This window comes from Pteronotus mesoamericanus, unplaced genomic scaffold, assembly GCF_021234165.1.
Source record: "Pteronotus mesoamericanus isolate MK-2021 breed Mesoamerican mustached bat unplaced genomic scaffold, CSHL_Meso_final contig_164, whole genome shotgun sequence".
Lineage (NCBI taxonomy): Eukaryota > Metazoa > Chordata > Mammalia > Chiroptera > Mormoopidae > Pteronotus > Pteronotus mesoamericanus.
The window spans coordinates 2,788,246-2,811,574 of record NW_026555065.1 but is presented as its reverse complement, the minus strand read 5'-3'; the positions used below and the strand labels follow the sequence as shown (position 1 = coordinate 2,811,574).

The window sequence follows — 23,329 nt, the reverse complement described above, 5'->3', positions numbered from 1 at the left end:
TTTTTATTCATTAAAGATTAGTAGTATAAATAAGTTAACTCTTTAATTCCCCAAACTCTGAAAACCATGGAGTCTATATCTTTCTTTTTTGCCTCTTGGCTTCTTTCTGATAGCTCTGTCTCCTCACGTGATTATGCCTTTATTTGGGCTCAATTAAAATATATTTTATATGTATATTTCTAACTTTTAAAAAGCAGATGATATTTTCTTGAATGGAAAAGAAATAACCAATGTTTTGTGGGAGTGGGAGTATTGTAAATTTTTTTTACTTTTGTGTCTCTGAAATTATTATGTTGTTGATGTTGTGGTTAGTGGTATTCAATAAAATGTTTCCCATATGAGTTTGAGACTACGTGAAAGGCTTTATCTCCAAGTGACATCTTTTTCTAAAAGAGGTTCATTATTTTTTTTTTACATTTATAGGTCCTGCATAAAATATTATAAACAAAATCCTCTTGATGAACAGCACATTTTTCAACTGCCAGTCAGACCAACCGCTATAAAAAACTTATATCAAAGGTACACAATTTAATAAATTGAACTTTAAGTCCACTCATGATTCTAGACAGTTTCAGTATCTGCTCCTTGAGGACCTTATGACACAGAGCTGCTTCAGCTCTGAAACCTGAGTCATCTTATCCCTTCTCTGGCCATAGTCTGATGGAGTTCGCTCTCTGCCTTCTCTGAGACCTTTGGTTTACTCTTTGGACCATTGAGCCTTTATTCTTTCATTTTTCTCTCAATTTATAATTCTCTTGCTGAACTGGGTGGATTGTATAGCCATAAAGGAAATGAAAGATTGGAAGAAGAGTGATCAGGGTATGGCATTGAGAGTGACAGAAGGGTTTGGGATTGGGCAGTATTGTGACGCTAAGGTGACAGATTGGCCATCCACATGGACATTGAGTTTGCCTCAAATGATGCTCTCAAATCCTCAGCACCTAATACATTAGAGTTTCTCTCATACTAAGTCACTCTATTTATACCCTCCCTCTATTTAGTTTTCTCTTATTGAAACACCAGCATGCCCATGAACCTGCTCTGGCAAAGGTCATCAGCTGCCTTCTAAGCACCATATCCAGTGGACATTTCCCAGTAAAACAGTATTTTTAGCTCCTGGTGGAATTAGAGGGCCCACCAATTCTCCTTTCAGTAAACACTTGTAAGGTGGTTTGGCATTTAACACAATTGCTTTCTCGAACCTATTGCCTTTTTTTGTTTCTGTGACATAGAATTGTCTTAATTTTAATTCTACCTACCTGGCCCACCTCCATGACTGAGAATAGCTCTCTATCAAGGTCTTCTTCCTCTGCCTGCTTTTTTATGTGAGTTTTCACCATAGCTCTATTCTCTGCCCTCTTTTTACCTTTTCTGGGTGATTACATTCGTACTCAAGGCTTCAATTTCTTTGGGTGAATGAAAATTCATAACCCATACCTCCAGCTTCTCCTGAGATTCAGACTCTTGTTTCTAAATGTCTATTAGATGTCAATCCCCATCTTCAGTATCCTGTAGGTAGGCAGTTCCAACTCTGAAATCTAAGTTTAGAATTGTGACCTGTTTGTCTCTTCCTCAGTGCTTATCAATAAGGACATCACTAAGTGACCTTAGGAGGAAGAAAGGGAGGAAGTAACTAGTTTTTTTCCCTTTGATGTTTTTTATTTCCTTAGTGAGAAGCCACAGAAATGGAGAGTGGAAATAAATAGTGGTCAAAAAAAGGTGAAAACAGTTTGGCAACTGAGTGACAGTTTACCTGTAGACCATCTGAATTGCCACAAACTTGGTAAATATGGTTTGTAACCTATTTAGATAAATTGAAAATGAAAATAGAATTTTACTGGTAGAGATTGTTATTATAGCTCTTGTGCCCAATTTTAAATAATTTTCCTAAACTCTATGTGTAAAACATACTTATTCTGAAAAAAATCATGAAAGAGTGCTTTTTCTCATTATCCTGGATAGAGGAGCTTTTATTAAAAGAGATCAAGTAATAGGGACATGGGAATAAAAATAGATTAAAAGATGTAAATGTCTTACTTCACAGTTTTGTGCGCTGTTTAAGATACTGATATTTCTGCCTAAATGTCTTCTCTGTGTCTGGGATAAAGGCTGAGATTTCTGGTATTCTATCAAAGATAGTATAGTCAAAGAATGTCTTTTAGCCTCTGGTGTTAATTATCTGGCCCACCAAGTCTTCCTCCTTCATTATGCACCTATAAAATTGTTTTCCTCACACATGTGGATTGTATGGTGCTGTCATCTTTTACTTATATAGATCTTAAATGGCTGCATTCAAATATTGCAAGGATTATCCAAAATCAAATCTGGTAGTTGTAAGACAAAATGCAAGAAGATTTCAAAAGCCTATAGTAAATTGCTGCTGGGAATTCAAATAATTCTATGTAAGTGATTGATACCTTGCAAAATTATTTCCAGAAAATGTTTACTCTTCTCCCCAAAATATATTTCAGTTCAAACATAATGGAAACTTTCTATTCATATAGATGAACTGTGTAAGTCCTAAAGAAACTGAAATTTTCTTCTTTTTTCCAAAGATTTTATTTATTTATTTTTAGAGCATAAGAGAGGGCAAAAGAGGGAGAGAAACATCAGTGTACAAGAGATAGATCCATCCATTTCTTCTCACACACCTGCCACTGCAGACCTGGCCTGCAACCCAGGCATGCACCCTGTCTAAGAACTGAACTGGTGACCTTTTAGTTCACAGGCCAGCACTCAGTCCACTGAGCCACACCAGCCAGGGCAAGAATTTTCTTTTTTTTCTTTTTTCTTTTTAATTTTTAAATCATGTTTATTCTATTACATTTGACTCGATTTTTCCCCCCTTAAGGCATTTTCTTAAAAAGAGAAAAATTTTTGCATGGCAAAAAATACCAGAGGCAAAACAACAAACAAATGATAAACTAGAAAAAGAAATTTGCAGCTCAGTTTCAGAAAAGGGACTACATTCTCTAGTAAAGAAATTTCACATAAGTAAGAAAACTATTAATAATTCAATAGAAAAATGATCAAGTAATATGAACAGTTTACCAGAAAGGAAATTCAAATGTCATTTTAAAAATAAAAGGTGCTCGACTCTACATATAATCAGAAAAATGCAAATTTGTTATATATCATGTTACATACCATCTTTCACCTGTCAGTTTAGCAGAGATCGAAAAGTTTTGTGTCACAGTGCTGGCAAGGACGTGGGGGAACAGACAGTCAACCTCACACATTGCTGTTTGGGAGATAAAGGGTGATATCCCCCAGAATTTTACAAGAATATATATTTGGCCCAGCAGTTTCTTTAATAGGAATTTATTTCATGCATATAACCACTTGTGCCAAAAGACCTATGAACAAGACCATTAATTGCAGTATTGTTTACAGTAGCAAAATACAAGCGAAAACATGGAGACTAGGACATAGAAAAAGGTCTGGATGGATACGGCCGAATTACTGAGGTGTGAAATTGTGAGGGCAGCAATGGTTCTCAGCTTTTCCTGAACATTAGAATCATGTGGGGAGTTTTTAAAGTTCTTATACCCAGACCAAGTAAATCATAATCTCTGGAAGTAGAGTCTGGAAATTAGTAATATGTAAGGTTCTCCAGGTGATTCCATTGTGCAACCTAAGGTTCAGAACCACCAATTTAAACATTTTATTTTATCCACATATGTTATTTCAGGAGTTTTTAAAAAAATGTATATATATATTTTTATTAAAGTTTTAAAGATATGAACATACATGATGTATTTTTGAAAAATAGTTTTAAAATTTTATTATAGAAAGATTAAACCTCCTATGAGGAAATTCATGCAAGACTAAACACCTTTTTTCAATGCTGAATAAGTATACTGAACATACCTTTCAGTCTTTTTGATGCAGTTTGCTTCAAAAAAAGAATGAAAGTGATTTTGAATGTTAAGAGTTAAAACAATTTGCTAATGCATTGGTCCAATGACTCCTTTCATGAAAATACAATTTTTTTTAATGAAAGTGTGTATTTGAGAAATATACTCAGCCCTGGCCAGGTAGCTCAGTAGGTTAGAGCATCCTCCCCATGCACCAAGGTTGTAGGTTTGATCCCTGGTCAGGGCACATACAAGAATCAACCAATGAATGCATAAATAAGTGGAGCAACAAATTGTTGTTCTTCCCTCCCTCCCTCTTTTCCTTCCTCTCTGTGTCTAAAATAAAAAAAATTTAAAAAAAAGAAAGAAACACACTCAAACTCCATTTCTACCCATCATATATTCTTGATGTGTTTGTCTAGAAACTATTCAATGAGCTTCGGCCCAAAACAAGACCCACTCTTGAAGGAGGACCTTATTCATATTCAAACAAAGCCCTGATTATAAATTTTAAAGCCCAATAAGGAAAGATCATATGCACTTAAGAAGTTAGACTTTATATTTCATTGGACTGAACACTTTGGTCGAGTACTAGTTTTTCAAGGTATCCAGTGATATAATACTTTTTAGTAAAACAATTGATATCCAAAGCAGGACAACTTAAGAGAGAAAAGTGTACCTTTATCTGCCATGGGAAGAGAGAATAATGATCTGGAGTTCGTTGGGGAGTAAAACAGTGCCCAGTAGAGTGCTGCTCACCCAGGAGGTGGACAGCAAATAATTGTTGATAATGGTGAGAATATGGAAACCAAAATGTTGACCTACAAAGAAGTGGACATAATCTCATCTAAATGTTAACTGTACCATTTATTCTGAAATAACAACAGACTTCAGGAGAAAAAAATGGATACGTGTGTAGCCCTAAGACTACATATCCTAGGTAGAATGTGTTTTCTGAAATACATGTTAAGATTGGGAAAAAAATTGTTTAACTGTAGTGGATGAGGCACAAAAAAATAAAGCAGATGAAAAATTTATAATTAAAAAAACTGCTTTCTGTTTTAATTCGTTTAGTTATGTTTTCAGCACATCAAGAGGGTTTACTATTTAAAGGAATTGTCCTTGCTAATTTTTGTTTTAACAAATTCTCAAAGTAGAAGATACATCATTCAAGCCTCTTCTCTTTTATTATTAAATTCAGCAGTATACATAGTAGAAAGGCCAGCAGGATGGTGAACAATCCTGATCTCACTATCTTTCTAGTTACAGATTTTTCTGAATTAACATTAAACAGTAGCCTGGAAGAAAGGATGTCCTTTACTAACATGGTTACCTGCAGCCTGGTGCATTTCAAGTGAAGTGTGCTGGTCCTCTATCAGGTAGTATGTTCACTTTTTGTTGTCTCTGAATGCTTTGTAATGTGTTAAATACCTTGTGTTTTAGTTCTTTCTTCAACATAAATTCTGACTTAATACATTAGGGATATTGATTACTTATCAGTAATCACATAAAAAGCTTACCAGATGTTAGTGAGTCATGCAAGTTTTTAACTTCCTTTCTACCATCTGTAGCCAACCTAATAGCTCAGTTTAATCCTAAAACCAGAGAAACAAAAACAGTTTTTCTGAATGGTAATATCTTTGTACTTTAAATCTGGATATAGAGAGTTTGATTTCAAAAATGTTAATGGAAGAGAAAAAACCTGAACAGGTATATCGATTTGACATTGAAAGCAAAGATTTGTTAAGAACAATTTTACCCCAGCCCAATTGTAGAACTAAGCCCCGGTTATAAATACCTTTTTAAAAATGTTTACTTAGAGATGGTATTAACCAACCAAAAGGATTAATGGAATAGCATTTTCTAATATCTTACTGGTTTTTTTGTTTGTTTGTTTGTTTGTTTCAGAAACAGTATTAAACAGAATCAAATGAGTAAAATGCCTGATGTTATTCCTTCTTAAGTTGTGTTTTATCCTCAGATAAATGGAGATTAATTTTAGCACAGTTAAGAATAAAATGAACCCTTATTTTAAAAAACAAAATACCTAGTTTCAAAAAAGATATATAAATTAATTATATTTCTTTAAGATATTTCATTGAGTGAAGTGAATTGAAATTAGGAAAGTGTATGTGCTCATTTGCTTGGCACCAACCTAAGCTTTTCACTGGTTGCCTTATGGGATCTACAGACTGAAAGGATTATTGTCTATAGATGATTGACTCTGCCCCTCATGTATAGGATAGTGCTGAGATGGCATTTATGTCTACATTAAAGTTATGTTTCTGGGCAGATTTAAAAATGAAAAAAAATCAAGTTATAAAACAGTTTGTACACTGTGATTTCTTTTTGCAAAATGAAAATAGGTTGATAATATACAGCAAAATATTAACTTCGACTTTGAGAAGGGTCAGATGATGGGTGATTTTTATTTTATTTATTAAATGTTTACTTTTATTTTCTAATTTTTAAATCCTAGCATAAGCCCAAAAAAGAAAAAAAAAATTACAGAGCCTGACACAGAAATGTATGTAAATCTTTGAAGCAGAAAATGAATGAAGATTGGAAGATTCTCTCCAAAAGATGAAGCTGCAAAATGGGGTAACCCTGTCTCAGCTCTGGCTCCGCAAGAGGAGCATTAAGAGAACTGCAGCAATTAATATACAGAGGGCGCAGACTGTAGGTACCATGATCTCCGTCGTCATCTGCATATGACTTAGCAAAGGCTCTGAAATGGGAGAGAGAACACCACCACAAATGGGAATGTGAACATTTTAGCAAATACAGTTTCATCCTGAAAGCTTTACCTGTATTGGAAAAACTTGGAAAATGGCATCGCACTTTCCAATTATTCTCACTTGCTATTGAAGAAATGTTATAAAAAATTATGTGAGGGCTTTGGAAAATATTTCAGAAAATACAGGATAAAGAATGCTTAAATTTGGTTCTTCCATAGGTACTGTAATAAAGTCTAAATGTCTATTAATACTTGTGCTTACCATCATTAATCTCAGACTATTAGCAGGTGTATCCCATGGTTTTTATAATTTTCATTATGGGGATTTGTGAAAGAAAAATTCTTGGGAGACATTTCCAACCTTTCAAAGATGTTATTGTGTATCTTAAGAGGCAAAGGAGTTTCTGTATTGAAATTTTGCGAGGTAATTCTTGCATAGTTAAGTAATAGTCCAGAAGAGTTACATGTTAAGCATATTTTATGTACATGAATACAGTAGTGGACATTGATTCAATACCTGTCTTTAGGTTTTGTTCCGGGGACCGTGGTTACCAAGGTAAATAAGGCAAAGGCCCTGCTCTGAGTTCATATGCTCAACAACAAATTCTCCATCATGTCTGTACATGATAAAAGTTTATTTTAGTTTAATGGAATATACATCTTTAATATTACCTACTTATTTAGATGTGGGAAGAAGGGTAGGCACAGTGGTATACTGGTTTATAAAAATAGCTGAATTGGTAGGGTTTGGTTTACCACTTTCCACCTCCGATACCATATTACAGATGTGTTTGTTTAAACAGGAAGTATATTTCTCTGATTGCCCTTATAGAGATATAAAGACAAAATTCAAAGAAACAAATGGTATGTGTTGACATTTGTTGATATGTTGTTGCATCTTTGTTATTCTACGTCTCTGAGCTTTCTAGATCCCATTTCATAAGAAATGATGCCTTCTATGGGATCAGGGACCCTGTTCAGTTTACTACTATTTCCCCAGTGCTTAGAACATCCCCCTACCTTAGAGTGTGTGCTAAGGATTACTTGCTGAATGAGTTAATATAATAGTTCAAGTGTTCTTTAACTTTATTTTATTTCATTTAGTGTAATAGTTGAATTTTTCCCTCTTTTCACAAGCCCAATATAACAAAATAGTAGATTTATAAGTTTACAGTATGATTTCAGGAAGAATAAGAATAGAGTAGCTAAAATATTTCTCTCTCTGGCAGGTTTTTAAAATACTGTTTTAAATGCTTATAAAATAGTACTTTGAAATTGCTTCAAAATAAAGAAAAAAACATTTTTAATCATGTGGTTTTGGAAGATTGACTTAGAGTAGGTCCATGTTTTGAGATTTTGGTAATGTCATTATCTATATAATTATGTGGTTTAATTATCAAAGGGAAAAATTGAAATATCCTCACCTGCAGCAAGCATCTGGTTGTTGACAGAGCAAGTTTCCAAGGCTTTGAAGTACCAACTTTCCACCTAATAAAAAGCCACTTGGTGATTAATGTTTTTAATCTGCTTGTAGATTAAATTAGTTAATATTTATTAAACAGCAATTTGCATCATGGTGAAGGGTTCAAAAAAATCAGTATTCTTGAGGAGCTTACAGTCGAGTGCTTTTCTAGTGAATGCCTAATAGTGTCCATGTATAGTCTCACTGGAGTCACCCTAAAAGAATGTTAGTAAATAAGTGAAATTTATTTTTTTAATTATTTCTATTAAGATATTATAAATTACAACTTCTATGGTCATTAGCAACATAGAGAACGAACAGAAAAAAGATTGTATGTTACTGAAGTATTTGTTTATATTAAGGTATAACATTTAGCCCCGGCCAGGCAGCTCAGTTGGTTAGAGCATCGTCCCAATGTGCCAAGGTAGCAATTTCAATCCCTGGTCAGGACACATACAAGAATCGATTAATGAATGCATAAATAAGTGCAGCAACATATTGCTACTTCTCTCTTTCTCCCTTCCTCTCTCTCACATCAGTCAATAAAAAGATATATTTTAAAAAGATACAACATTTAGAATAACATTTAACTTAAAGTCTTTATGGACTAATATAACCTAAACAAAGAGGACTCCTGTATTACTGTAGTCTGCCCTTAATAGTCTGCATGTTAAGATTGGGTTTTAAGATGAATTTACCCTGTTCTAAGCAAACAAGCAAATAGGTTGTACAAGTTAGGGTAAGAGACAAAAGGGCCATGCTCCCACATACTCCTGTCCTCTTTCATGGAGGAAAGGGGAGAGAGGTGCTTGCTGAACTCTGTGCCCTACAGCTGCCTAGCTCTTCTAAAATCCAAAATGAGTAAGATGGATATTAGACCTACCTCTCTTGGATTGGGAAAGCCATTGGCAGTGATAATCTTCTTATAATATTGAGCTGAAGCCTTTGGATACCGTGGTTTATTTCTGTTGTTAAATTCAACATAGTAGAATCCATATCTATCTGAGTATCCTTTCTCCCATTCAAACTTATCCAACAGAGACCAGGAAGTATACCCTTTTATGTTAGCACCATCTTTTATAGCTGCAAAGACATTTTATTCCATATTTAATATATTTCATTTACTTGGGAAAATAATATTGTGAAGATAATCTTAAACGTTTTCATTTAGAAACAAATTTTAGTCAGTCGTGCATGAAGACTGTCGTGGTTTGTGTCTCACCTTTTAGCATTTCATTTATATATCCTTTAAGGTATTGAATTCTCCACTTGTCACATAATTGAGTACAGTGTAATTTTTGAGATGCTCCATTTTCCATTACATATATGGGAGGACCACCATATTGAACCTGAAAGTGAGTCATAGTAATGAATATCTTTAAAAAATCCAACTTATAGGGGGGTTTCTGAGTCTGGGGCACATATAGACACATGTTCAGGCCCGCCCTGTTTTGACCATGTGTGTTTAATGTTTAGTAACTGCCAGTTCACAGATTTATTTAGAGATGAATAGAAGCAGGAGGCAAGTTCATATGAAAGAATACATTTCTCAACAAAGCATCATTGTAGAGAAAATGTACTTCAGGTCTTGTTCTTTCCCACATATTTCATTTCAGGTGAGAAGGGCAGCAAAATAACTAAATGTGGGATAGACTTTTAGCTACAGTTATATACATTGAAATGGTTATTCATAGTAGGCATTAGTCTATACGGTCTGTATCAGCCTCTGAAATATGAGTAACTGGATTTATTTTATTTTGTTAACTTTAAATGTAAGCACCTGCACTTAAGCTCTAAGACCGTGAATTCAGGTCAAAAATACCTTTTAAATAACTTAATGTAATGATCACCTGAGCAAAGTTGAGGAGTCTCCTAAATCCCCATGGCACAGAATAAAGCCCCTGAGACCCCATATCAGGCCAATTTGGGTCAATCAGTTCTACTAAGTCACGATCGTTCTGGTAGCTTGGCCCCTGGCGGGAGGGGTAGTTCCTTTCCATGATGTACCGAGTTGTAAAATGGCCTAATCCTAAGAAATCGGATGTGCCTTTAATGTAGCTCTTTTCCTGGAGTGAAAACACTGGTAACCTTGACATATCCAGGTCTTGCTCTGCACTCTTTCTTCCTATTGATAGAGAAAAACAGAATGTAACCAAGTTTTGCCTTCTCACAATCATTTTATGTACTAGGATGATACTGACATGTTGACATAAAACCTGTCATCCAAATCCTGGGCTATAGGATTTATTTGTATGAAAAATGTAACCTTAGCTTTTCAAACTGGAATTTTGACATTTGAATACTATCCAAAAATTTAAAAGTTTATATTGCTTAAAAATAATACTTTCATAGATTATTCAGTAAGTGGTATGTAGACAAGCATGTACCCATCTGGAAAATAGTAGAGTTGGATTCCTATATTGTTCTTTACATCAAAAATTGGTAATTTCAGTTGCCTCTGGGAAGGGAAGTGAAAGGCCAGTGCAGGGTGAGGGACATACGGTCATGTTCATGCATTGTTGTAGGGTAAGTAGTTGGTACCCCTCTTTGCTGAGAAATTTTGTCCTAGCTTTCAAAATTGTAAAAATATATGTCCTTTTACTGGTCAATTGCAAATCTGTTTATCCTACATTTTACCCACGCATGTATAAGGATCTTCATTGCAGATTGAGTAGCAAAAGGTTAGAAACTAAATGTCTATCAGAAGAGACTGATTAAATAAATGAGGGGATGTCCGTCAGCATACAACAGTGCAGCCATTAGAAAGAACGAAGTAGTATTTTGTGTACCAACACGGAAGGAATGCCAGGATACATGTTTAAATGAAACAAAGATGCAGAGCGTTGCCTGTAACAGGTACCCACCTAGCAGGAGCAATTTCACTCAAGTGCACAATCCATGCCCAGAAGTGTGCTTCCTCCTGGGGAGGGTGAGAGCAGTGGGGAGCAGGAGGGACAGAAGATTGACTCTGTACTTCTTGTATTTTAAACTCTTTGAAACATGTATGTCATTGTATAATCTATGCAAAAAGTTTTAAATGAATAAAAAATATTTTTATGAGTTGATATAAAATATAACCATAAAAATGTTTCCACAGAGGCTATTGATTTAAATAAATGAAAAGTTTGTATTATTAAATACCTTTAAACTATTATCATGTTATTACTTTTAGTTAAATTTAGTAACCTGAGAAAAACTGCAAGTTATTGCCACTATACTGCCTTAATACATTAGCCATTTGCCACATGTGGCTTTTTGAATGTGGCTACTATGACTGCATCTTTAATTCAGTCACACTGAAGTACTGAATTTTTAATTTTAATTTTAACAGACAAATTGCTACAGGCTGTCAGTGGATAGCACAGATATATATTATCTATCTGCATAATGTGTATCTATATGTCATCTGTATATATATACATTATTCATAACATTTCCATCATCTCCAAAATTGGTCAACACTGGTCTAGAATTACTTTTGTTCATGTTTATTGTGAATAAAAGGGTGCTAGAGATGCCTGGAAGTGATTTGTGAACAAGATTTCAAGCAGATGCTTTCACTACTAAAGAAAATATTAACTGCCCAGAGGATCTTTCCACATTGTACAAAGGAAAAATTCAGCCCAGTTTCCACTTGAGTTACCACAGAGCTGTCTGGGATGATTGGCCTTAAGCCAAGAGCTGCTCTATGACAAATAATCAGTTTAGCTTTTGATGCGATCATGTGTGGCTCCTGCAATGGCCTCCGAGGTCCCAGGAGAGTGAACGCACAAGCGAATGATGGGACGTGCCCACAGGGACACGGGCACTGCCTGTGCATCTTGAGGAAATTGTTCCCAAGATTTTGAGTGTATGTGTATAGATGTGTCACAGAACTGGTATTGGCGAAAGATTTTTTAGAGATTGTGTCTAATCCTTCATTTTCAGATGAAAAAGCTGACACCCAAAGAGGTGAAGCCCCCTGTCCAGCCCCTCCCTGGTTAGTGACATGAGTTGGAACCAGATAGGTCTGATGAATGGGGCTCTAGAAAGGGGAAGCTTTGATATGTTGCCAGTTCTCAAACATCCAGCATAGCCTTGTTGTGTGAGATTGTAACCTATTTCAATGCCGTCCTTGTCGCCCCCTTTTTTTAAGTGGGGTGTGGGCCAATACCTCTAAATCACACAGATAATATATTTAGATTCCTATGGCCAGACACTGCTGGTTGCCTGCCCGAGTCCCATGCCTGTGCTCTTCCTTGCCCTCTTCCAAGGGGCCGTACCCTTTATGGGCATCCTGGTCCCTCTCTGGCCTCTGAGGTCCTAGTCCTGGTGGTCTAGGACTCCAGGGCATATGGTTCTGTTCCTTGAGCCATGAAGGGGAAGCAGCTTTCGGTGGAAGCTGTTTCTTGAGAAGATTCTCCTTGTTAAAAAAGATAAGACAGAGCTGTTTCCTTTTTTCTGCCCCTGCGTGTTGATGTGTAAAGGTGTGATGCTTGGAGCTGCTGCAGCCATCTTGTGACCGTAGAAGTCGAGGTGCCAGAGTGGAAAGATGGAATGAACCTGAGTCCTCAAAGACATCCCTGAGGGCCGGGTTAACCTAGCCCTGGACCATCCTTTTCTGGACTTGGGTGAGGTGATAAATTCCTTACTTTAGTTTGAGTCTTCTGTTATGTGGCACTTAAATGCATCCAAACTGATACAGCCTTGTGATCTCTGTCTTTATTCCCTTCTCTGACACTGGAAACCAGAGCTTGGAAGCGATTTCTCAAGTTGTCAGAAAAAACTGGCAATAGAACTGACACTGCCCACGACTGTGTCTTTGATTTCTTTCTCCTACTTCACTGCCGTTAAAATGGAGTGGAATGAGGAAGAAAAGAGGACAGCAGAACACAAAAGAGAACAGCCAAGAATTGTTAAATTTTTCTCCTGGGTTCTAAACTTGGGATTTGTTTGGGTTTCTCCCCACCCGCCCACCCCCACACATACCCCTAATTCAAATAACCAGTTCTCGATTATTTTGGGGCTAGGTTATCCCTTGAGTGCCTAACCCTAGCCCTGTGTCTCCTACCCTCTGCCGTTCGGTCGTTTCACATGAGTTCAATACAGTTGCTGTGGTGTCTGAAGTTTAAAAATGGGGCTTGGCTCACCAATACGTTCCTTCATGACTTGGGGGTAGTCACCAGCATAAATTGGGTTGGCGAACCAGCCCAGGCAGAATTGTAGGTATCTCTCTGCAGCTTCTATGTCCTTGGGATTAGTAATGTCCACCGGTTCCCCCCAGTCACAATTTAATGAAATCCCCACCAGCCCTTCAGGAAAAGAAAGAAAAAGGGGTGACAGGAGTGAGATCACTCCTCTGGGCACTTGTCTGTCCTCAGCAAATGCATGGTAGTGACGCTCACCTTGCTGCTTGCTGCGCCATGTGTTGTTGTAAGAATGCCAGACTTGGGCATGGGCCTGAAAGAGGAAGGAAGTCATCAGGGGTGCCTGACCCGTCCATTTCTCTCCTCCCTTTCAGGCTGAGGTGGCCTTTCTTTCCTAACTCTAGAGATCCTGTTGAAGTCCTATCATTTTCATGAGTCTAGCCTTGATTATCCCGATCCAGTCTCCCATCCTCTGATCTCCAGAAGCACTTACTCTCTTTTTACAATACAGGAAACTAGATCTACCTCTAGTGTAAACACATACACCACCACTTTGTGTTATTATTTCTAAGATTTTTGCTGAAGCAGCTTCCCGCGTTCCTGGTTGTTCTCTGGAGGAACTGGGCAGCACTTTTCCCATCATGAGCTCGGAAAGCTAGGAAAATACCAAGCATTTGGAATGGTCTTGAGAAATGGTATATAAAATGTGCCAACCTACCTTCTCTCCATATTCTCTACCAGTGACCCACTGATGTCTTCAGAGCTCTGCCCTTTAACTATTCACAGTTTAAGAGATCATAAGCCAAATGTAGAAAGAAAAAGTTCTCTCTCCAATGTGCATTTCAGGGTCTGGTATGTCACCCAGCGGCCCCTTGCCTCCCTGCTTGATCAGTTGTCCACCTTTTGCCCAGTGTCCATCGGAGTCTCCCATCATGCCTCACATCACCTGTTGGCTCATATATGTCCTGTAATGTGACCCAATTCCCTTCCTTCTCAAACCTTTCGGGGAGCCTCATAACCATGGCGAGGCACCTTCAGCATCTTCTCTGAATGTCTTTTTCACTTCATGCCCTAACTGAGCCTGGTCGTGCTGAAAGGCTGCTTCCCCTGCAGCTCCTTCCAGCAGAGGCCATTTTTCTCCCATGTCCCACACACCTTAGGGTAATGCCTGCCTTACTCTTTATTGCTGCTTCTAAACCATTTTCCTTCCTCCTCCAAAAACCCTAGGTCTTTTGAAGTCCATGCTATCAGAGGAGCGTTCTTCACTTCTTATTACTGTCCTTCATCAACCTCCAGTTCCTTCTGCTCATTCATGGATGATTTTAGCCCGTAGTTCATTGTCATTCCCGCCCCCTCCTGTCACCATTGCACACAAAACAGTTTAGACCTTAGGTGACAAGTTTTCCCATACATGTGCTCCATCCCTTGGCTAGATTGTAAGCCCTAGAGAACAGCCACTGTGTATCATCTCAGCTGCAGTGCGCAGCAGGGCACTCGATGGCAGGACACTCCCGCCTAAGTCCTCGCAGAAGGAAGATGCATGGTGTGAATGTGTTGTGGGATATGCTGATTCTGAGGTGGAGCAGCAGAGGACTGAGCTCAGGCTTGGAACCCTGGGGCATGCTCAGCTGACACTGGGGCTCATCCCTCCACACTGAACCCAGACTCCCCCCCACAACGCCCCATCTCACCTTAATGATGTGGTGTGCCACCTTGTACAGGCCCGTCCCGTGGAGCTTCAGGCCTGGTGCATGCTGGCCCGTCTCATAGCCTTTTTCTGCCATTGTCTAAAGGGATGGTAAATGGGGACCAAAGGACCATGAGCAGTGGCAGGGTACAGTGTGGTCTGGGAGGTGGGTTTTCTCACATGGAGAGGAGGCATGCTTACCCGAGGATCGCTGAAAGTGACCCAGTGCTTCACCCGGTCCCCGAAGACCTCAAAGCACAGATCAGCATAATCAGTGAAGTAGTTGATCAAGCTCACGTTCTGCCACCCACTATACTTAACCTGGAGCAGCTGCAAATAGAGAAGTAGAGAGAGGAACAGGTGCCCCAAGGGTCTGTCTTCAGAAAAGGCGGTGCTGCTTGGTCAAGTGCATGGGAGAAACATGGGTGATTTCAGCTACAGAGGATGTTTAGAGGAGAAGGGAACCAAGATTCAGGGCGTTGAGCGTTAAGACTTGAAGATGGTGGCAACGATGGACCATGATGCGACGTGAATGTGGGTGACCTGCGTGACGAACCTCATACAAGCAAGACAGGGAGCAGAGATGGTGTGGGACTCCTGCTTAAAAGCCACTTGACAGAGTGAACATTCCAGAAAATTTGCCAAGGGAAAGAGGTCTGATCATGGGGAAAGAATCTTGACTATAAATCCTGAAGAAATAAGATACTGGGCGTGAAAGCTTTGGTTAGGATTCTGAGGGTCGTGCGGATGTCAGAAACCTCAGAGAAGCCTCTGTTAGGAGGGTAGATTCTGCCTTCTTCCGCAAAGGGCTCTCTCCTACCCAAAGGTGTCCGCGTAGGGGGCCGGTTATCCCCAAGATTCATTATGTTACCTACCAAGCTCTCCTTGGTGGGCTGAGGGGATGCTAAAGAGAAAACAATCAGCCAAGGAAGAAGCTGGGAGATTGTTTCCAGTTCATCTGCCTAAAGCCTGTCCTCTGCCCCTAGCCCCAGCTTAGAGGCCTCGGGTGACTCCCCTTCCCTCAGAACAGACCGCAGTAACCGTAGCTCCACAGTTGAGGCCTTCCGAGTTACTCCTCCGATCTCTATCCTTCCCCCTCCTGCCTGCTCCCCAAACTCTTATCAAGTCACTTGCCCAGCCCCTCCCTGCCTCTTTGCCATGCCCCTCTAGCCAAAATACCCCTTCCTCCCACCTCATGCCCCAGCCTTTCAGAGGGCCGATCAGAATCCATCTTCTCCGGACATCTCCCTGAAGCCACATCTCTATCCTCTGGCCTCCCTCCATCCTGTGTCACAGAGAGTTACATATGTGGCCCCTCTCCCAGCTAGGCTGTGATCTCTGCGGGCCTTGTTGAATGAACGAAACAAGTTGCCTGAATAGTGATGTCTAACAGGGGTGTTCTTAAGCATGTCGAGACTTGATGGAAATTGCTTGGGGAGGGTGGGGCTCATACAGGAGCACATGTGGTGCTGGCTCAAACACACTGGGGAAAAAAGGCTAAACAAACTTGTTATTATACCATGTCATCAGATCTTACTCAAAAGATGTTTTTTCTTTATAGTTTGAGTTTTTTAGGACAAATGTTTTGGAAAAACATCAAAATGCACACTTTTTACTTATTACAAACATCAGTTAAACCAGCGGGACCTCCCTGCCGTGGGTGAGTTGGAGAGATTTCTTCTTCACTCCTTCCCATGTTTTTGCCCAGACCCATCTTTGCCCCACCTTGGCTGCCCCGGGTCTCCCGGTCAGGCTCCCTCCTGCCGGGCTGCGCGCCCCGTGGGCCTCTGAGCCTGCGGCAGCCCTCACCTGCGGGAGATCCCAGTGGTGCAAGGTCACGATGGGGGTGATGTTGCTCTTCAGAAGGGCGTCGATGAAGTCGCTGTAGAATTTGATTCCCTTCTCATTCACATGGTCACCTGAAGGTGAGATAAAAGAGGGCTTGATGGGACGGTGGCCTTGGCCTTCTGAAATGCAGCACTCATAGGCCTGAGGGCACCTCAGCCCACCAGCACTTGGCCTCAGAGGGGTGGCGTAGATACTCCTGTGAGCCCCGCTACCTGTGGAGCCTGTGAGCGCTGTTGCCAGAAGAAACCATGTCCATGGTCTCCTCCCCAGGACTCTGTGTGTCCCTGCAAAGCCCACGTGGCCTAAAGGGGCCATGCTTACCTCGGACACCAGTGGGTAGGAGCCGGGGCCAAGACAGGGAGAGTCGGTAGTGGTTCACGTGCAGCTCCCTCAGCAGAATGATGTCCTCCTGGACAGACAGAGCGGGAGGCAGGCAGGGTCACCTGGGACCCTGGGGCGGGCAGGTAGGGGTCACATGGGGGGGCTCCCAGGGCAAGGCTTATTTATGATTATACCCCCAGTGGATGAGGAAGCAGCCATTTCCTCATCTAAACAATAGGTGTGATACCACCTGCCCCCACTTTTTCCTGGGGGTATGCCAGGGGTTAAATAAAATGCAGGATATGGGGGCACTTTGAGAAAGCCCTCAGGGTATTCCTAATAAACTTGGGTGATGAATTCCACCAAAAGTCAAGCAGACTTTTGGAGCAGAGCGACTGAGGATGAGCCAGTCCCACTCCCTGCACAGGGCCTGATGCACATACAGGGATCAGGGATTCAGGCTGCTGTGGCCTATAGGCCATGCGTGGGCCATGGCATCTGCCCTTCAGCTACCCATCACTCCGGTGCCCCACCGAGGCCTGGCTCAGGTAGGGCCCTGCTTTCCTTTCCCTCTACATCTATCTTCCCACATCCTGCACACACCCCTAGACCTCAGTCCCCACTGGCCCTGCCACCTCTGATGGGGAGTATTTAGCAGAGCACCGGGTTGACATTGTCACCTGGATTCCCCCAGTATGTCATTGCCCACCTCTTAGCTAGCTGCGTGTTCAAACGCCACCCATTCCCCCCACCCCTGGCCACACACACACCCTTCACTCACCTGGACCTTGTAGTAGCTGTTGCAGGCCACATCTGCTGTCTCATCCTCAAGCACCTTTCCTTTCCCGCTGTGCGTGAAGACATCCCAGATGCTTGGCCCTTTCCCATCCTGGTCCCAGGCACCCTCCGTCTGGAAGGAGGAACTGCCCACGCCCCAGGAGAATCCTGCAGATAGCGACCCCAAGCTGGGCTGTGGGCCCTCCCACTCCCTGCCCAGCACTGGGACTATGGGTTATGCTTCCCTGGCACAGGGCGGACCCCCTCCCAACACCCTGCTGCTGTCTCTCTAGGAGTGGGAGTGTTGGGGTGGGGAGACATAATGCATTGAAAACATTTTTTGTACAATCATAGCTCCCGTTAGTATATTATCTGTATAGTAACTTTTTAAAAATCTGTTAGAAACTTATTTTATTCTTAGAACAGATACATGGAGCTATTTTCCACATTCTACCTGTCAGGAAGCTAAAACACAAAACTTGTTGGCAAACCAGCCAAGGTGGGCAAGCTGACAGATGGACAGACCAACAGAGGAATGGACATACCAAGTGGGAAGGTTCCGTAGTAGAAGGAGGCCTCTTCTGGGGATCCCTGCCTGGTGGCCCCCAGCCCGGACACCAGCAGTAGCACCCACCAAAGGGTGACAACTGGCACTGGCTTCATGGCACCCAGCCCTCCTCCATTTCTGGAAAAGCACACCTGACAGGGGGAGGCCCGTGCAGCCAGGGCTGGGGGTCCAGACCCCAGCTCGTGGCAAAGGCCAGCAGGGGAAGAGGACCAGAGGAGGATGGGAGGAGGTGGAGGCATCTCCTCTAGAGAGCGTTGGCTCTGCCGGGACCCACCAGCAGAGGCTTAGGCTGAGGCTGGGCACCAGGTATAACTCCTGTGTGAAACACTCAGGGGGGAGATGAACGCAGGGCTTGGGAGCTCTGGGTCTGATGGGGAAGGCTGCAAACCAACCCCACTCCCTGCATGAGGGGGGAGCCCCAGCTCACACCCTGTGAGAGGCCCCGATCTAAGGCGGAGACCACCTGTGCCTTAGAAAAGCTCCAGTCCATGGGGGAGGTGGGAAACCACAGAGCTATTGCAGCACCCCCACTTACACAGGGGTGCCTGCGGAGGGATACATACCCCCTCCCCAAGCTGGGGACCATCAGCAGGGTTGCTGTCCAGAGGCTTCTGGACCTGAGGGTCAAGACAATGCCCCCCTCTAGGAACCCCTCTCTGATGCCAGCCTCACCATCTTACCTAGGATTGTTCCTGGTCCCGGGCACCCCCAGAGCAGTACCTCGTAGCCAGAGGGCTCTCAGGTTGACCCCCAGGGCTTATGCTGCCTCCTGAGAGCAGAGCCCACGGCTGTGTGGAAGGCTCTGGTTGGGGGCGTGGTCAGTGGCCTAACCCCCATACAAAGAGCTTCAATAGCCCTATTCAGTGGGGTGGGGGTTGAGGGGGGGCGGTGGCAGGCAGGACTGCTGAGCTGGCCAGTGGGGCCTGAGTCAGCAGCTGGGCAGTTGGCCCTGGATCCAGGGGAACATAGGCCCCTCCCAGGGCGGAGGGGCAGCAACCCAGTCCCCCTGACCCTTCCTGGGCCTGATGTGCCACACTGTCACATGATAAGCTTAAGGTAGGTGTATGGGAGTAGGGATCAGTGTGTGTGGGCATCTGTCTCTGTGTCGATCTCTCCCTGCTGCCAGAGGGAATTTACTGTAGAACGTAAAGTTGGTCTTCCACATTGCCTTCCTCTCTTTGGACGCCTCGCTTATTCCTTCACTCCTTCAACCAGGACTACCTGCTGGAACACACCTTCCCTGCAGGATTAGCCCTCCTGCTCCCTACCATGGCTGCCCAGGTCGCCCGCTGGAACTTCTTGCACTCCGGTGCCTCCTCCTTCCCACCCCCTCCCCGTCTCACAGCTCCCTTCACCTCATACAACCTGCATCCTTCTTGACTTTAGCTGAGCCTTCGTTGTGGCTCTCTCAACTGGGAGGAGTTTGCTCCTTTTAGTTGATTAATTTCTTTCTACTTATCCCTCAACTCTCCTATGGACTGCAGCATCTCCTCCAGGAAGGCTTCCAGAACCACTCTCCCCAGGTCAGGTTAGGTGCTGCAGGTTTACCCCTCCAGCCTTACACTTCCTGTCTGCTGTTTATGTATCTGTGCCCCCTGCCCACTTGTAGACTCCTGGGAGGAGTCTACACGGCCAGGGATGTGCCGTTTGCACCAGAGCCTGGAGGCAGCCCTGCTCTGATGCCTCTGCCGCTGCCAGACCTGTTCTGAGCTCCCCCACCATTTCCCCCTTGTGCCCCTCCAGGCCTTACCACCCTGGAAATTGTCCAGAGATTTGCTGAGGGGGTCTAGGGGCAGGTGTCTGGACACAGGCAGGGGCTGCTTTCCCACCAGCTTCCCCTACCCCTGCCCCATGGGCCTAGCTAGGGGCTAGAGCTGGCTCCCTGGGGCTTCTTCTGCCAAAGGCTGTGGTGAAGGGATTAAGGCTCTTTCCTCCTAGATTCGGAGTCTCCCCGGGCACATTCATGGGGGCAGAAACTGCTTCTCGGAGTGGATGTCAAGTCTGGTCCCTCAGCAAATATGCAATGAAGGGATAGGGTTGCTGAGTAGCGCTCTCTCCCCACTACTCCTCATCCTTTCCTTTGTAAATACTTTCTGAGTCTCCACTGAGTGCTGCAAGGGTCCCTGGGGACCACAGTGAAACGGGACTCGGCCTGTGCCCGCCCGTAGCTCTGGTCTGGTGGGGGACAGGGAAAGGGAGGTGGTTCTAAACCCAGTTCAGAGTGATCAGGCCTCTTATGGGAGAACAGATAGGACACTGTGGAGGCTCAGAGAGGTGGGGCTGGTTTCTCAGGGTGAGGGGCGGACAGTGGACATTAGACTTGCAGGATGGGGAGGTGTTTGCTATATGGCATGGAGTGGGGAAGGCAGGGGAAGCAATAAAGGAGACAGCACGAGCAAAGGCCCTGAGGCCTGTCTGGGGACCTGGGAGATCTCTTTTCTTGTAGCTGTCCCGCAGAGGCAGGGCCGTGTCCTCAGGGTGAGCAGGCCGCTGGACAGCCACCGTCTTGGCCATCTCTCCTGTGGGTGGGTTACTGTGAGTGTCCACAGCCAGTGACGTGCCGTTTGCACCGGAGCTAGTGCCTGCCTCTCCAGGCTCATGGGCCCTGGGGACTCTGCTCTCTGGGCCAAAGTAGGCAGGAAACATAAAACTTTAAGAGCTGACGTCACCTCTGAAAAATGCCCCCTTCTCGCAGAGCCAGGGGCTCAGTGGTTTGTGTTAGAGGGTCTGCAGGTTGGCCTGGCATGGCCAAGGCTGCTTGGGGTCTGCCTGTGGACATAGTCTCCACTGTCTGGTCCTGTTCCTCCATGGCTCTGAGCCTGGCTCTGGCTGGAAGGATGTGGGTCTCACAGCTGGGTAACCCCCATACTGGCTCCCTCCCTGACATATACACACTCAGGGGCTGCTTGGGCCCTCATGCCTGGCGCAAGCAGGGCAGGACCCTTCTCTTGGATTGTGGTCTGAAGTCCCCAGACCAGGTCTGGTTGAGAGGAGGTGTGTTGTGGGAGGGGTGGCTTTTGAGCCCTTGTAGCTTTCTCCTCTTCCCTCCCTGCCAGAGGCTGCAGAGGCAAGAGGTCCCTGTGCGGCCCAGACCTGTGAATTCTCGGGAGGGACATCTGGTCTTAGGTCCTGGGGAGCACTGATGGGTTCCACGCATGCAAGTATAGATGTGGGGGAGGCGTAGTTCAGGAGTTCACCAGGCCATCTGAGCCACTCTGGGCCTCAGGGCCCTTCAGAGAGAATCGGGGGAAGTGAGAAAGACACTGGGGATTCAGGAGAATGGATTTCTGCCTCTGTGTAGCCAGGAACTGGCCGTGGGATCCAGTGACAAGCACTTCCTCTCTCTGGAATTGAATCTCCTGTCTGTGAAATGAAGGTCGCTCTTTCCGGGTCCTCCTGGCTGACAGTGCAGGGCCCGGCCATGTTCTACCCTGGCCAACAGAGCTTGCCTCTCTTTCTGGGGGGGGGTTTCTAGGTCCCACCCACTGCTTCCGCCCACCCCAGCCCCCCTTGCTGCAACAGCCCTGAAGCCCACCTCAGCCGTGCCCAGCCCAGCCGAGAGGGAAGGGAACAAGCCCCAGGAGACAAGGCTTGTCCCTGTGTGCTGTGTGACCCTGGGACTGCCCCTGCCTCTCTCTGGCCTTTGTTCTCCTCCTCGGCAAAAACTAGGGAGCCCAGCTATCAGCTGTCTGAAGTCTTAGCTATGGGATTCTATTAAGGAGGTGACAGGCTATTTTCAAGTGTCTGGGTTTGGATTTTGCACTAGGCAGGGAGGCTGGTCCAAACAGCTTCCGGGGGAGCAGAAGTTCAGGGGCAGGAGTGGGGTATTTGGTTTAAAATGAGCACCCTGGGCCTGAGTCAGACTTTCTTCTGACCTTCCTTCTGAGGCCAGAGCAGAGACAAGTCTGTGACAGGCCTTTGGGGGAACGGCTCAGGGAGAAAGTGGAAGGGATGGGGGAGCAGCTTCTGGAGCAGAAGAGGGCAGGATTAGGGCTGAAGCCTCTGGAGTCAAATAGAACTTTGAATCCCAGCTCAGCATCTGCCAGCAGAGTGTTACAAACAAGTTACTGAACTTTTCCAAATCATTTTTCACATATAAATGGGAATGACAATAGTACCTGTGTCATAGGGTTACTTAAACATTGAATGACATATAAATGTATGCAGTGCCAGCAGAGAGAAAAGCCCCAATAAATAATCCCCGTCATCAACGTTATCATATTGTCAAGGCTGAAATCGAACTCTGCCCTTTATAAGGGTGCTCTGGACGAGGCACACCTCCAGAGAGAGCTGCTCCTTGATGGCCTGACAAGAGGTTTCCATGAGCCGAGTGCTCTGTCTGGGAGATGCCGCCCTGCTATGGGCTCTGCCAGAGCCAGGCACCTCTGTTGCTGCTGAAGCCAGAGCTCTGCACCCAAGAGCCCCCATCTCTGCGCATGGGCCAGGCGCCCAGGGGGTCAATTGCTAGCTCTGGTTCTGTGAACAAAACTCAGGGCTTTTCACTTTCTGGGTGTCAATGGTAACTGCCAAAGTCCATTTCATTTCTTAGAGCCTCCAACCTTTTATTATATAAACGTTCAAACACAGAACAGTTGAAAGAATTGTACAGTCCACACCGTATGCCCACCACTGAGACTATTTTACTATGCTTGCTTTATTGTATGTCAATCCCTCCATTCTTCCTTCCACCCAGAAATTCATCTTACTTTTTCGATGCATTTCAAAGTAAGCTGAGATGTCAGTTCACCCCTAAACACTTCAGCAGGCATATCATTAACTCTTTGTTTATATATTTTTTTTCTTGAGGTAAAGTTTGCTGACAGTAAAATGCACAAACCTTAAGTGTACAATTCTGTGAGTTTGACAAATGCAGTCATTTGTGCAACCAAATGATTGTTAAGTTATGGAACACACATTTGTTCCTTTCTAACTCTGAGTCACACTGC

At 43.7% G+C, this 23,329-nt stretch overlaps 2 protein-coding genes across 2 annotated transcripts in view; one reads left to right on the top strand and one right to left on the bottom strand.

Moving 5' to 3' along the window:
* The window catches only part of ZWILCH (zwilch kinetochore protein), a 34,821-nt gene extending 27,993 nt beyond the window's left edge, over positions 1-6,828 (top strand). Inside the window, exons 16-19 of the mRNA XM_054564344.1 lie at positions 424-519; positions 1,671-1,783; positions 5,121-5,236; positions 6,337-6,828. Coding sequence (XP_054420319.1) covers positions 424-519; positions 1,671-1,783; positions 5,121-5,215 — 304 coding nt within the window. The 3' untranslated portion in view covers positions 5,216-5,236; positions 6,337-6,828. The remainder of the gene's footprint in view (positions 1-423; positions 520-1,670; positions 1,784-5,120; positions 5,237-6,336) is intronic.
* LCTL (lactase like) lies at positions 6,461-18,478 on the bottom strand. The gene is made up of 13 exons (XM_054564355.1): positions 18,361-18,478; positions 17,820-17,983; positions 17,039-17,126; positions 16,679-16,788; positions 15,071-15,199; positions 14,874-14,969; positions 13,441-13,495; positions 13,186-13,347; positions 9,907-10,181; positions 9,279-9,405; positions 8,940-9,139; positions 8,019-8,082; positions 6,461-6,585 (listed from the first exon to the last, which is right to left on the bottom strand). Exons 1-13 carry the CDS (start codon positions 18,476-18,478, stop codon positions 6,470-6,472), a joined length of 1,704 nt encoding a protein of 567 aa, XP_054420330.1. The 3' UTR covers positions 6,461-6,469.
* Positions 18,479-23,329: the final 4,851 nt, after the last annotated feature.